At 41.9% G+C, this 16,259-nt stretch overlaps 2 protein-coding genes across 2 annotated transcripts; both read left to right on the forward strand.

Moving 5' to 3' along the window:
- Positions 1–8,100: 8,100 nt before the first annotated feature.
- On the forward strand, positions 8,101–13,095 carry katnbl1 (katanin p80 subunit B-like 1). The gene is made up of 10 exons (XM_056581484.1): positions 8,101–8,280; positions 8,846–8,973; positions 9,071–9,108; positions 9,669–9,957; positions 10,068–10,183; positions 10,433–10,483; positions 10,597–10,686; positions 10,785–10,889; positions 11,307–11,400; positions 12,121–13,095. Exons 2-10 carry the CDS (start codon positions 8,857–8,859, stop codon positions 12,151–12,153), a joined length of 933 nt encoding a protein of 310 aa, XP_056437459.1. The 5' UTR covers positions 8,101–8,280; positions 8,846–8,856; the 3' UTR covers positions 12,154–13,095.
- Positions 13,096–13,109: 14 nt separating this feature from the next.
- emc7b (ER membrane protein complex subunit 7b) lies at positions 13,110–16,050 on the forward strand. The gene is made up of 5 exons (XM_056581485.1): positions 13,110–13,437; positions 13,948–14,067; positions 14,192–14,330; positions 14,747–14,827; positions 15,377–16,050. Exons 1-5 carry the CDS (start codon positions 13,205–13,207, stop codon positions 15,530–15,532), a joined length of 729 nt encoding a protein of 242 aa, XP_056437460.1. The 5' UTR covers positions 13,110–13,204; the 3' UTR covers positions 15,533–16,050.
- The last annotated feature ends 209 nt before the right edge of the window (positions 16,051–16,259 follow it).

The raw sequence follows: 16,259 nt of genomic DNA on the forward strand, positions 1-16,259 counted from the left end.
GGTTATCTTATGTACCGTTATTGTGAAGTGTTACTGAATCATTTGAAGAGTGTTTGGGGCTCTGGAAGACAAGCCTGGCCCAGGTGCCCGGGAACTGATCTGGTGGGCTGGTGGTAATGGGAGGTATGTGAAGGGAGGGTCAAGATACTAAAGTTGGCTGGGCAGGGCAGACAGAGAGAGGCATTGTGTGGGGAGCCCCTCTCTGCTCGGGCTTTCACACAGGCACACATCTTATACTACAGGGCACTACTCCCCCAACCCACCCCACCCACCACACACACACACACACCCCCATCCACACTACACACCCATCCACCACACACACACCCACGCTACACACCCACCCATCCACCCACGCTACACACCCACCCATCCACACACCCACACTACACACCACCCATCCACCCACCCATACTACCACACAAACCCACGACCACTTCGCCCTGTGGGAGGGTCAACCATCCCACACACCAACATCTAACTCTAACTATAGGTTTTGATCATTTGAGACTAAAGTGTGATATTCATTTTTGTGTTTCGGTGCTACTTTGTTATTTTTCCTCCAAACCCCTCCTTGGAGTCATCAGAACCGCCACATACATGTCCGCCCCTCCTCTTTCCTCCAACATAACCTTTTGTTTAATATCTTTCCATTCTGCACAGGCCAATCCCCTGGGTCCAAGCTGCCAAGCCTCCTCATTCCCCCCCCACCGCCCCAGAGCGAACCCTCTACACCTCTCACCTTGACACGTTAATTTCACTTCAATCACAATTTGTTTTTGAGAAAGCTCTTTCCTCCTCCTTCCTGCTATGGAAACAAAATTAGCAGCGAGGGAGGGAGGGCGAGCGAGCGGAGCACCCCGAGGTCTCTGTAGGCACAGGAAGGAAACCAAACCCTTGCTCCCCTGATGCCTCATTGCCACAGGAGAGTTCATCCTTCAATTCGGTACAACCTCTGCTGAAAAAGTATGGAGGACGGCTAGGGGCCCTCACATCACATGTGGCTGAGTCTGCTGAACTAAGCCTTTATCACATGGAGGGACGGAAGGGTCCTTGACCAAATGCCTTCTGGGACGCAGTGAGCCAAGCCTTCCATCTCAAATAGAAATATGGAATCTTATTCAGTTTGCAAAACTCTTGTATTACATTTAAAGTATTAGAAAATAATATAAATAATGACATGCATTCACGCAGTTTGTTTTGATTGCATATGTATAATATATGTCATTGGTATCAGCAACCAAACCTGCATGCAAAAATAAAATAATGGTATATAGAATAGTAGCAACATCTTACATCCTGCTTTTCTATTTTGATCATCCCTTCTATTATTAGGAAGCGAATGACCTATTATGCCTTCCCGTTAGTTAGACGATGGGGCCATGGACAGAGAGAGACGACATGGACCGTATGTTGGCTGGACTTCCCATGAACATGATGTTCTGTGAGTGAGGAGAGAACGAGGGGAGAAGAGAGGATATGAGAGTAGAAGCGACATGGGAGGGGTCATATTTTTTATTTTTTTGATGACAGAAAAGGCAGAAACAACACAAGATGCATCGTTTCAAAGAACAACGTTTTGATATCACATCAAAAGAACACACACTCTCATGCCAAAGTACACAAACACACACTCATACACACAAACACACACTCACACACACATTCACATTCACAAAGACACACATATGCGTTCACTAACACTCACACACACAAACACACACACACACACACACACACACACACACACACACACACACACACACACACACACACACACACACACACACACACACACACACACACACACACACACACACACACACACACACACACACACACACAAACAAAGAAAACGGAACTATGCCACCCCTTGGTGTAAACGTCAACCATACGTTATAATCTGCCGTATACATCTGTCATATTTGAAGTGACTCCTTTTGGATGAGCTGGCTGTGCAATCGTTGGCCTGCAGCGTTATTCTGTGAGCCACTCTGGCATTTTTGAGGAGGATAGGGCGGATGGGAGCTGAGCAAACTTAACAGGAAGTCAAATAAGCTGGGCCTCAAGATATGCATTGCAGTGCATAGGGTTTCCTACTGTAAGCAGGGGGAGTCTCCTACAAGAGCCTTCTTAAGACATGGCGCAAGGGGGACTAAGCTTACTTTCAGTGCGGCTGTATAAGCACTGCTGCGCTGTGCGCTACTTCTAAACCCACCGTTGGCCCCACTGTTGATATGATGTATTTAGGTAAGAGAAGGTACACATTGCATAAAGTCTTCACACTGGCCCATACAACATAGAGCCTACACATATAGCACGGGTCTATCTTGGCTAATGACGATGGGTATAGGTATAGCGTAGACACTGATATATGGATGTTGATTTATAAAGAAGCATTGGGTGAAGAGGCATATATATATATATATATATATATATATATATATATATATTTATCTTCTTCTTCTGCAAAGTACATAGACCATTGAGACCATTTCCATCTTTCCTTCCCTTTCTTTTATGTGGCCTCCATCATCATGGTGTGTTTACATCATGTTTAATCATCAGAAAGGTCAACCTTTCATCAGCCCTGGGCTACTGACCTGATGAGATATATATACGCCACATTCCTCACTGGCCTTACCTGGGTAATGTGATCTCTCGCTGCACAAATTGTTCCAACTTACTGAATGTCACAGACGTGTGTGTGTGTGTGTGTGTGTGTGTGTGTGTGTGTGTGTGTGTGTGTGTGTGTGTGTGTGGTGTGTGTGGTGTGTGGTGTGTGTGTGTGTGTGTGTGTGTGTGTGTGTGTGTGTGTGTGTGTGTGTGTGTGTGTGTGTGTGTGTGAATGTGTGTTTGTGTGCGCGCGTGTGTGTGACTCTACGAGAATGTGTAATCTGTCCTTAACCCACAGTGAAGGGTAACATTTATAAAGACCGAAAACTTATCAGGGAAAAAAGGAAGCACATCTCTTTCCATAGGTTATGTATGTATGTTTTTGCAGACAAGTTTCTGTGTGAAGGGCTAGCAGGCATTCTTTGAAAGTGCATGATGGATTTGACCTCAATGTACAGAGAGGCATCTAAAGGCTGACTTAGAGGGAAGAGTTTCTTGACATGTGTGTGAATCAGATGGCTCTCTGGGCTTGACCTCAATGTACAGAGAGGCCTATAAAGGCTGACTTTGACAGAAGAGCTGTGTGTGAATCAGATAGCTGTGTTGACTTGCAGACGTGGTTCTGATCCTGACAATCTGACACAGCCACCCGCCATTCGAGGAGAGGAGCTTCCTACACATATCTGTATTGGGGTAGACAGCAGAAACAACCATTGTCTTATAGATAGACAAGAGGCATGACGATACGTGGTCACTTACTGCTAAAGAGGCATGCAGTGATACAATGACAGAATGTTATTAATGTTATATAGACATTGAGAAAATATGCTCATTCACTATAGCACACATTCTTGGTTGTCCACCATGATTGGTTATCAAAGTTACATTTTGCCGTACCAATCCGAGTCAGTTAGGTTGACTAAAGAGGCAATAATGGACCCAATTATAGGTAAAGGACACCTGTTATCCAATGTCACGTTTTTACATTTTGCTATTTTGCAATTAAATGTACACAGATTCTGAAGGAATGTAAGCCTTCAAGGCATTTGGTCTCTGTGTGCTACTTTTCCGTACTCTTGCTGTGTCCACTCCTCTAGGCATTTGGCATGTGGGGGAAAAAGGAAGCATCAACAATGAATTTCCTTTTTTCTTGAATTGATTACTTACTTTTTAACATCCGTCATTCACTCACATCACTCACACACACACACATACATGCATGAACGCAAAAACACAGAGGGACGCACACACACAAGAATGCACACAAGCACACACATGTACACACACACAAGTAAGCATACAAACACACAGACACACACACAAGCATGCAGACACACAAGCACACACAAACCCTGAGCATGACGGGACAAAATTTACAATCTGTGCCGTCTAATTCCTCCCCCTGGCTATTCAGTCAATATAAATCCCCAGCTGTTTTACCTTTTTGTATTAAATCTCGGTTGATTCACACACACACACACACACCACAGCCTGATATTTTTGTAAAATGGCCCATGATTCAGGGGATGACCAGGTGTGCACGCTTGTTTCCCATTCAGATGTGAAGGGTTAGCGAGAACAGTAGCAGAAAGCTTGTTTAGAGTCAAGCTTGTTCAGAGAAGCCAGACACACAGGGCCATGGAATGTTTGTGGGTGATTATAACATTGTTGTTTGAGCTGCAAGCCTAGATTCAGGTGTTTTGGTTTGTATTATGGTGACATAACCGTTTCTGTGTCAGCAATGTTCCCTTACTGCCCTTAACTCAAGATAATACAGTATGTAATATACTGCAGATAAACTAAAGGTTAAAACTATTAAATAAAAGAAAATTTAATCTAATAATTGAATAATAATCAACAAACGTAATCATACAGCTTTTCTGTAGTCAATGATGTGTTATGGGTAATCATAATCAGGGGACCACAATGGAAATAAGCCTTCGGGCTTTATTGTGTCATCCCTTATTATTTATGTATTTAAATGTATGACACCGAGTGATGCTCATATTTTATATCAAAATTGTCAAATAAAATCAATCCATCAATCAATCAATAATGATATTGATAATCAAGTTAACTTTATTGCTGTGTTGCTATTTAACTGTCTTTACAATGATGCTGGCATGTTTGGCAACAATTAAAACCAATCGTACGTTAATCAGAAGTTTGCATTGCTTTGACAGACATTCCTTGATGAGTATTTTCCGTTTAAGACATGGAGGAATTTACATGATCATAAAGTTTTGAAGACATACTCCAGTGCTCACTCAAATGAGCGTGTAACAAAAACACACATTCACATCAAATGTGCATGAGCACAAATATACACATAGTTAAGCCTTACATTCTCCATGCATGTGTGTTTACGTGCGCATGCGGAAGTGCAAGAATTCCTGGTGCACTTTGTCCTGTCATGCCTCGCCCTGCATATCAGCTATGTGTTCATTGTTTGATTCATTTTTTCTCAACGTTTCATGTTCCACCATGTCTTACTCACATCTCCTCTCATTTCAGATACTTCACACCCTGCCCTTGAGTTTCCCGCCTCTGTGATTGTCCTCTCTCACCTTGATTGTGTTCAACTATCCCTTGTCATCTTTCCCCTCCTAGTGTATTTCGTCAGCCACGGCGTGTTTCCCTCCCTCTGTGCCAATTTGTCTTTGTTCCTCCGTGTCTAACGTTCCAGCATGCCTAGCGATATTTACCCTTCGTGGTTTTTGATTCCTGGTTGTCCTTCCTACCTGGGCCTTTTGCCCTCTCCCTGCCGATTTGTTGTGCCTGATCATCGAACTGATAACCTGTCTACCGACCCTTTTTCTACTAGTAAAGACAACTTTTGTGTTCTACTTCCTGTCGTTCCAACCGGCCGTTACCATTTTCATGTCTCCAAAGTGTTATTGAGATATTGCGTATCCCTAGGTGGTGAAATTCCATCCCCCCCACCCCCCCAAAGTTAAGGGTTAAAGGGGTGGTTCGGAATTTTGGACGTAGGGCCTGATTCCCAAGTTAGCCTTGGTGTTCTTTATCATTGGAGTCAGTTTTCAACACATTTCATTCAGTCTTCTAGTTGCAGAGTATGCTCCTGCTAGGCTAGCGCACGGAAACGGGCAATACTAGCCTGCTAATAAAACAGTCTTACCCACTCCACAGTACACCTGAGGTAAAACAATTATAACACCAAACTATAGATGAAAATGTCTGTGTTGATAGAATAATGTTAGAAATAAGGCTAACTTGGGAATCAGGCCATATGTCCACAATTCCGAACTACCCGTTTAAAGGATGAGGCTTGACACTCTTAAACATAACTCACACTTCTCATCAACTTTATTTCATTTTCGTCTCCAAAAGAAGGCTAGTGAGGAGGTCTGATCTCCGGACCTGCGACAAATCGTATCGCAAGGCTTCCACTTTGAGGCGGCTGCTATATTCATAATTGAATGATCGCTGAGGGCTGTCTCAGCGCAGGGGATCCCCCACTATTGTTTGACTTCACTGTGGTGGGCTTAGACCCCTGTCCTGAAGGGTTTGAACACATGGTGTCAAGTGACAGGTCATTGTGGAGGTTCAGGTAGTCAGAAACCTGCATGGGGCACGGACTAAACAGCGACCATTATGATGAGCTCCTTCATGTTATGACACATCATATGTTTCAGAGTTCAACAAGTCACAAATCCCAGTATTATGACCCCCCTCCGCCAGCCCAACCTCATTAGACTATATAATACACATTGCCCCCTGGAACCCTGTTTCCTAAACCAACCATGAATCTCGAATCAAGTCCTAAAGCTACCAGTTGAGCTATACCATACTGGTATCATGATGGATTTCATGCCTTGATGCATTGGGTCAGTGTGGTGGGGTATTGCCAAGTACAATTGAGAGCATGGAACCAGCTCAGGACCCTTGGCACTGTCCAATGAAAATGTCTGTTGAGGCTTTGGGTGTCAAGTTTAGTGTAAACACGGCTTCTCTCTCTTGACAGGAAGAGAGGTGAGGCTGCTATTTCCTGTGAATTACAAATACGGATTTGTGAGGAAACAAAATTGATTTTTAAAGACCTCCAAGCCAAGACATATATGGGGTAAGCCTAATTGACCCTAATTGTTAGAAAAATAAGACAAAGTTTGTTGCAATCGTGTTGAAGAAAAGGCTTGTAGAATATAGTGCGAGGGTCATGCATGGTTGAGCCAAGAACAAATGCCACTCTATAAGGCAAGTCCATTTTAAGTTTGAAATATTATTTGCCTGGCAGGATTGCATCACAGCTAACTTTATGGGGCAAGTTCCTGCCCATATTCATGAATCAATACAGAGGACATCAGAAGTCAACGGTGAAAGATAAAATAATTTTGTTAGCCCGAAAATGTACCCATTGTACCCCTTATACCCCTTGAAATGTACAATGAATTACACATCATTATTTAAAATGTAAAGATCATTTTGCAAGGACTTAGGCTCTCTATTACTGCCCAGAGCTATTTAGAGAGGCCCTGTTGGCCATGTTACTGCCCAGTGCCATACTGAACTCAGTGAATATCAGGATGGGATCACTGGATGGTGGACAGCAGAACCAGCCCTGGAACGATAAAGACCCATGACAATTAAAACCTGCAGCATATCTTTCAATGTTGGCCCTATCTGGCAGTGAGCCTTTCGAGTTCGCTCCTTGCATTGGCTTTCTCTGAACAGAATGGAAAGAAGTATGTGAACTGTAGCTCCTCAGGGGCCGATCCCTGGACTGTCCTGAACAGAATCCTCCAGCTACCGGGCAGCAAGACGTCAAGCCAGCCAGACAAACAAGATGTACAGCGGCCACAGAGATTTGTTGCCATCTAGTGGACGTAATTTGGAAAACTAAACGAAAAACCACCTTGTCGAGTGTTGTTTACCCTGATCTGGAACTTTAAGCACCATACATTCACACTGTTTTCCATTGTGATCTTGAGGCTTTAAATAATTGGGTTGCAGGTTACCTTTGATTATGGGTAAAAAGAAGGCGTGCTGAAGGTAACAAGATTATTCTCACAGAGGCAACCTCTACATATATAGAGAGAGAACGAAAAAGCATGCATTTTCTTCCCCATCTCTTGAGTCCCAGAGTGACAGTGCCGAGGTCACGCCATCTTTTTGCAATAAACAACAATTTGAAGAGATGTTGGAATATAATTTAGATTAACACAGTAATGCCAAATATCTGCGTCAATAATAGGCCCCTGTATGCCTTAATGAGGTAATCCATTGTGGTCACGTATAGTCTGGAGATACCTTGGTCGCATAGACAATGATAATTTCAATACAATGAAGAAGGTGGCTCAAAAAAGAGAGACCATAAACCATACAATCAATAAATCATTCAATCAATTATAAATGGCCGTGGTGTTGACTGGCTTTTTGAGATATATTATTAGGACACTAGATGGCGAGTGTTTGATATTTCTGAACATTTATTCTGACCACTAGAGTGCGCTGTTATTGATTTGAGGCGTGAAGACATAAATCCCATAATGCGTCGCGCTCCCGGTGTATTCATTTGAATGGTAACTCTGAAGAGCTATCAAACTAGCATGTGAGGAAAAAAAACAGCAGCTAGTTGAGTTTACCAAACTCATAATTTTGTAGATATCACTGAAAATCTGCAAGGCGCTTTTTCAAAATGAAACGGTCAGTATTCATTCAAAGTCATCCATTATTGTTTCTAATTATGGTTTCAAGGCGTATATCCAAGTCTGACAGCTAACGGGCTAACGTTAGTTGTGTAGCTTAGCGGCCCAGTCCTCTTGCTTATGGATCCTGTACATACTTTCGATTAGCTCTGGTATTAAGCTTACGGTCAGCTATTCACTGTAACCAAGGATAAAGCAATGCAGTGTTGCAGTTAAGATGTCTACGGTTACTATATTAGACGTAAGAACGTCAACACGATGTGGCAAATTAATCGCCCGACCGAGGATGTAAAGTATTTGCTTTCACTAGCTACCTGTGGGCTAATGTTTGCCTCGTAAACATAGCCCACGCCTTGTTAACCAAACCAGTTGTTGGTTCATATATGAGCTACTGCGTTGACGGTTTTAGGCAAGGATCAGAAGGATCATGTTTTAACTTTGAAGGTTAAGGCTAAACACATTCTGAATGTACTGAACCGAAATAAAGTTTTATGACACCTCATGCCAAGTTTTATGACTATGTGGTTAACTACTTTCCCCAACCTTGGTTGTTTGCGCTACAGTGTCTCTCATTATGGCCGCTGGAGATTATGACGAGAGGGTGCGCCAATATCATGATTTAAACCACAACTTACGTGATGGCCATTTGCGACCAAATCTGCATATTGATGTTAAGGAAAACATGAAGCAGGTGGGTGTGTCTTGAGTTAACTGTCATATCAGGTTGTGTTAACGACTCAATCAAGTTGACCATGTCCTTGGCTTTATTCCCTATCCTTTTGTTTTAGGTGGATTTTTTAAATAAGGAAGCGTTAGATAATGAGAGGTGAGTTACTGATCCACTTCAATAGGGATCATTTGACCATCATCACAACTATCCTCATTCAATAGACAATCACTATCCATAATCGGACCATCAAGTCACCCTATCACCTTATCATACTGCACCATGGTGGTGACTCTGAATTCTTTATACTCTATGTACACCACAAAGATTGAAAAACAGCCTTTTGTGGGAGTGCTCCCTCGCCATTAAAGTGTGTTCATATGCTAACGCTAACGTTTGAGTTCATATTTCTTCAAACTAAACAAGCCATTGTGAGCTTTCTTTGCTTGTATCATTGGATGTTGTTGTCTCTCAAATGTGTATGATAATATCAACAATGAACTCGCCTATTTGTATCTAATAGCTTTTCATCACCAAGGCACTTATCTATACAGATGAGCCTCCTGAGACATTGGCTCTCTTTTGTTCAGCGTTGCCCCTGACGCATTTCATTGCAAAGCACCTTGATGTCTTCATTATCACATACTGTGGCACCGGTTGATTGTTTGTGAATTTTTCTTACACAGCGAGTGAGTAACTTTCCTTTCACTCGTCGGCAGATATCAAGTGAATCACAGGGGATCTGGACGAGGCAAAGCGAAGCGAGTGTCGTCGGTAAAGCGCAAAGGACTTCCATCAACTGGGGGCAAGCTGAAACTGCGGTGCCAAGCCGCACCAGTAGCAGACCAGGCCTGTGACTCTGGCATGGCCAACAAGGAGAATGAGCTGGCCTCCTCCGAAGACATGTGGGGCGTTCACTACAATGACAAATGTGCCCACCCACTGACCACTGGAGAGGCCTCCAAGATGGCAGGGGTTGGCTCCAAATGCAGCGATGCCATGGCTCAGGTGAGGACACAAAGTGGCCTCCGCGTTCCCAGGAATCTGCAACGTTTTTCCCCGTGTCTAATTATTGAATTGTTTTTAAATCACCATGTCTGCTTCTTTTTTTTTGGCAGCTATCAAAGGACCATGAAGCAATGTCTCATGTATTGTTTGGAAGGAGTCTCCGCTTGAATGTAGCTTTAACACTTTGGCGGAGAAACGCCAGCGAATTTGTGGCTTACCTGATCAGGTATTTTTTAGTATTCACTCTGTATACACTTGGTTCTTTGGGATCCTTTGGTTCACAATCATTTTATTAGATCTTATTCCTAAGTTTTGATATCGTCATCCAAATGGGACACTTTATTTGTTTGTTGCTCATTTCTAGAGGTTACCTTTCCCTAGTCTGGTGCTTGTGCTGACACCAATCATGTATTGTTTTTTAAGTTACATTAATGTGTTTGGCAGACATTCATGTATTTTTTTTGTATCGTTTCAGAATTCAAGACCACGGCGTGCTTCTTGACTGCCTACCTATGTTAACTAAAAAGTAAGTCTGGAGGCATTTCTATACATTTTATAATAATTTTTACAATTGAGTTTGGACGTTATTTTATAACGTCTTGATAACATTAAGATCACCGCATCCATTGTTTTTTGCAGCCTTCAAGACGAAGCAACGTGTATATCGCTTGGCTGCTGTGTGGATCTCTTACCGCAGGTCAAAGTCATTCTTGCCAGTACATATGAGGAGTAAGTGGTCATTTTGTGTTTTCAGTAAACGCATCTCCCGCATTTTTTGATTGAATGTTTTCACGAAGCTGCATGGTTTCTCTGTCTGCGTCCTCCAGGCACTTAATCATTGGTTTACACTGGGTTCAATCAGTCATCAGGAAATGGCTGCCGGAACTTTCCACAAGTGGCAAAAGCCTGCCAAGCAGTTGTTCGGAAGAGAGGTGGGTACTCTCTCAAAGAGCAACACATTATACAATGGAAATACTTGTCTGGTTTAATGGGACACATTTTCTCCTAATTTGGAAAATATTAATGTGTTGTTTACAATTGGAACAATATTTAACATGGTTGAAATTGCATTCAGTGTTTGTTTAGGAAAGCACCTATTGTGATTCACTGTTGGGTTCTAGCCATGTTTAAGATGCAGTTAAATATAGGGTTCTTGGTAGAACAGTTTATTAAATCCTGAGCAACACAATCCAGCAACTAGCCTTGTTTAAATGACCTTGTCACAGAACTAGAGCATATCCTTCTCAATTCGCTGTCTGGTCTTTTCCTTTTTAGTTTTTGTTTTTTGTCTGTGTAATCAACTTAAGATTGTGGAATGAAAAAAAGGCTGATTTGATTTGTGGTCGTAGGAACGTTGAAGTCCTGAAGCAGCAGCTGAAGGACTTGTGGCAGGAGGGAGGCCGGTTATGTTCAGTCCCAGGAACCACGGGAGAGATGGCAAAGGTGAACTCTCATGATGTACTCTGATTATTTAATGATGGTCCATCTAGGTCCCAGGGTTGTTAAATGTGAAATGTCCAAACTTTCCTCTTTGGACCATGAAGGTGTCTATTTAAATTGTGTTTTTGAATACATGTCTTGAATTCAAACGTTGTTCTTATTCTTTCAATAAGCTGAAATTGCTTGTTGGGTGTTTGAACCGCACCCAACATCTTCGTTCGTTTGTTTTATACAGTTATCTATGCCACTCTGTCACAGATACTCAAATGAGACCCTCATTAGAATAAAACGGGTTGGACGTTGTTGCACACGTTCTACTCTGCTCCGTACTCAAGTTTGTCCTTATGGTTACTTCAGAGAGCTTTGTCTGGGCCGCGGTTTATTCTGATGTCTGCGTCCGAGGGTTTAGCATGTCGGGCACTTTGAATACAATGCCACAGTGTGCAACACATTTCATATAGAACATAGCTCATTTTAACACTCGTACACAACGACGGTGCCAAAATAAACAATTATCACAAAGTAGCAGTGGGTCGTAACCATGGGATAACACGCACTGCTCATTCCAAGAACTCTTGGCTCAGAATTTGAGCTGAAATGGGGTTCACCTACACTTTTTAAGTGTAAAGAAGCTTTAAACTCAACCTAAAAAAACAAAGCTCTAGATGATATGATGTTTTTGTCATTGCTGGTGTCTCAATGACGCACATCCTTGAGTTTCAGGTCATCGAGTCGAGCCTATCTCACCTCCGCTGACGGCTGTGGAAGGCACAACGTGGGCGGGGCCAACGAGAGCGGGACCAACCACGGCTGTGATCCACGCAGTCACGGGTCACGGTACACTGGGCCAATTAGGAACGTGGGAGCACTGGACAGGTGCAATACGCCACTCCCGACGTCTTGCATGAACCATGCACTTCACGCAGCTCCCTCATGTAGAGACAGAGACACTAAAGGAGGGTTCAAACCACCCTCCTGCCAAAAGCCACACACGGAACAGGAAATGACTGCTTCACATTGAAGTGGATTGTCTTTTTTTTTTTTTAAGGGGCATTAAAACGGACCTTCCTCATCGAAGGTCGTGTTTGCTCGATGTTCTGCTCCTTATCGCACCACTTGAAGCGCAACGACACCCGCATGGATGGATGTGATGAGCCCCACTGTTGTGTTTTGCACTTGGACTCTTGAGGTTTGATCAAGAACTTGACACTGCAGCAGTCTTAAGTTATTAGGGTTTTATTTCTTTCATCAATTTGCCTTACTATGACAATTGACTGTACAAAATAAAAATTAAAACCAAATATGTCTTGGATATCTTTTTTAAAAGTTGCTGCAATACAGTGATGTGCAACGTTTTGTTTTTTGTTGAATACCATTCTGTTGGTTATTTTTATGGTTGGAGGATTTGTGTCTTTTTTTACATCCAGAGAGCCCTCCAAATACATTTCCTTAAATGTTTTATAGCTTTTACTTGTCACAAATGATTAATTTGAAATTGATTGCTTTAAAGTAACATTAGTTTGACATTACTAAAAATTAATCAGTGTATTATTACTTTAAGTTTCACGTCGCTTTTATTTTCAGAAATGACGATGAACTCTCAGTTAATGCTTGTGATTGTAACGATTTCACGAACTATACGTAACACTGGAGGGGAGGGGATGAATGCCAAAACACTGGTTGTCAATAAAGTTCATTTCTAAAAGTGACGTCATTATTTTCAGCGGAGACAGCTGCTTCCCGTAATCAAATCGTGACTCTACTTACATGTTTTAGCAACGTTAAACTATTTCGGTAACCCATTGATATGTTTAAAATGAACGAATTAACGCGGTTCCTGTTTTTTATACAAGCCTATTTGGTTTTGGCGTGGTGTTTTAACGATATGGAAACGGGGCCTAGTATGGGTCTGTCTACACTGCCAAATGGCGATCGTTTTAAAATCGAGGGAAGAGCAATAGTTCCTGGGGTGAGGACGCAGGATTGGATTTCAAAAGCTCGTGTTCTTGTGGAAGGGGAAGAATTCGTTGGCTTTTTGAGGTGAGACGGGCAGAAAATGCAAATACTTGTAGAAAAGGCTAGCTAGCCGGTATAGCTAGCATGCTAGGTAACACTCTGCTTCCTCCTCAATGTAGCTCTGTAACCTATTTTACTGGCGTTACTAGGACATGGTTTCTCACAACTCCTACCACACGTTTTGACATAAACTTGTATCATATTTTCAACATATTGTGTCGAATACACAGCGTTAGGCCTAACGTATCTTCGTTTGTTTACTGAGCGTAATGTACTGTTCTATTGCATAGCACTGCAATATAAAAATGTCATTTTTTCAATTCTATACTGTAACTTCTTACAGAGCAACCTTGCGCTTTCTCGATAAATGTATTTGAATAACTCAGAATTATACATTAGGAGAGGCTTATGTTGTGGTGCAGAAAGTACCATTCTTATTGATGACCAAGGTACCGATGTCGATTGAACAAATGGCACATAATAATCATGACAAACCAATAATATTTCCCCTCTTTATTCACCCATTTGTTTCAGAACTGATGGAAGTTTTGCAGTAAATGATGTGCCATCAGGGTCCTATGTTGTGGAAGTTATCACACCAGCATACAAATTTGATCCAGTCCGCGTCGATATCACATCCAAAGGAAAAATGAGGTATTCAGAGATGTATGGTTGAAACTTCAGAATTTGGTGCAAATGTGTGATACATGTATGCCGCAATACATTGTGCATTAAGATGATACCAGCTCATTGTCAAACCATCTTTCATTCTTCAAAGGGCACGTCTTGTAAACCACATCAAGACTTCAGAGGTCATCCGAATGCCTTACCCTCTCCAGATTAGATCTCCTGGCCCAAATATTTACTTCACAAAGAGAGAGACTTGGGGCTGGACTGACTTCCTCATGAATCCCATGGTAAATATTTTGTGATCCCTAATAAGCTTACTGTCAAAAAAGGTGATTATTGGCAGTTGCATAGCGTGTGATATGGTGGGACTTTCTCATCTACCTTAGTTATTCACTAAATAATTGTAATCTAGCAGAGAAAAAGGAAACATTTTTAATTGTAAGCACACAGAAAATGGTAACCTTAATTTCCCATCAGGAAATGTCACAACTTGCCTTAAATGATTGTCAGATTCAAAGAATATCTTCGGAACGTACACGTCTATTTCCAATATCTACCTGGAGGGCAGAAAAGGTTGTACTGCGTGGTATCTAAGAAATGGGGGGGTGTGTGTGTGTGTCCGAATAGTGTTGAGATGACAAAAGATTGAATTACCTACAGTTGATGTTCTTTGCCCTGCTGTTATTAATTGCTCTCCTCGTAGGTGATGATGATGGTTCTACCCCTGCTGATCATCGTCCTGCTGCCCAAGGTCGTCAACACCAATGACCCAGAGATGAGAAAGGTAAAACCCCATCCATGGTTCAAACCCCCTGTGTGTGATGTGTGATCAGCTTTTGTGCAATACATTACGTTTAATCATTAGGCGGCCACTTTTATCCAAGGTGATGCTGAAAACACTTAGAGCATTCAGTCAAAATTCGGAGCAGCTATAAAAAATCTATAGTACCGCACAACCTGTATTTAAACCAATAAGTGGAATAAAAAAACTACACTGGAACGTTTTCCTTTTACATGAGTCATGTACTCATGCTATGAGTCACCCCTTTGTTCAATTTTTTCTTAACTGTCTGAATCAACAAATATAATTTACATATATATTATATATACATTGGCCTCAACTAATTTTCATACCATTTGCATGTATTTGTATTTATTCATGTATGTTATTGTGATAATTGTGTCCATGCTTTTGTGACTGCTTTGATGGTATTGTAAATGTAAATTTTATTTTTGCATTTCTATCCTGCACATATGCTAATGAACAGCAGTTGAATCCGTACCTGCTTCAAGGTTGTGTTTGTGTGTATTAAACCTTTCCCTTCATCTCCAGGAAATGGAACAGTCCATGAACATGCTGAATCCCAACCCAGAGCTTCCAGACGTGTCCGAGTTCATGACCAAGCTCTTCTCTGGAGGCTCCAAGGGCTCTGGGAAGCCTAGTGGCAGCAGCAGCAAAGGCACCCGGCCCGCCGTGAAAAGGAGGTAGTACCAAGACCCACTCTGCCCCATCTTCCATAAACGGAAGGAACGGATCGCACCAGGGAAGCATGCGTTTTTAAAATATGACTTCTTATGTTTTCTTTACTTCTAGTCTGTTGTACAGTCCCCCCCCCCCCCCCTTCCCACACAAGAGGGACCTACCCTTTGCCCCCATTAAGTCTGGCTGTCTAATATAGGATTTTTTTTTCTTTTTGCACTGAACTGTAAAATCTTTAAATTCTCTTTAAAATATATGACTTTATTTAATATTACCATATGTTGGTCCAATAACTGTAGTCGTCATGGTTAAGCAAAAGTCTATATTCTTCTGCATTCTCGACTGCTGCTGACTCTCAGAAACAGTGTCATAACCTATTCCACTACTTGAAAGATGACCTCTATTACAATTCAGAGATTTTTTTTTTTTGTCCTTTTGATTTTTGCGACTGTGAATGGAGATTAATTGAATTTTAGTTATTATATAAACAGACTTATTTAAAAGCTCAAATAAATACATAAAGATGATGAAACAACACTGTTTTCTTTATTTCAAAGGGCGGGGGGGGGGGGGGGGTGGGCCACCTGAAATCAGGGACTGTTCTTCAGCCGGCTGCTGCTTTACACCATGTGTATGGTCAAGTGCGTCTCAATAATTGTACTTTGGAGATGCCTTTTTAAAACTGAATCACTAAGTAGTGTACTACTATTTTGAAGTTCTTCAGTGTTTGCCTTGA

The sequence above is a fragment of the Gadus chalcogrammus genome, chromosome 21, assembly GCF_026213295.1.
Source record: "Gadus chalcogrammus isolate NIFS_2021 chromosome 21, NIFS_Gcha_1.0, whole genome shotgun sequence".
NCBI lineage: Eukaryota > Metazoa > Chordata > Actinopteri > Gadiformes > Gadidae > Gadus > Gadus chalcogrammus.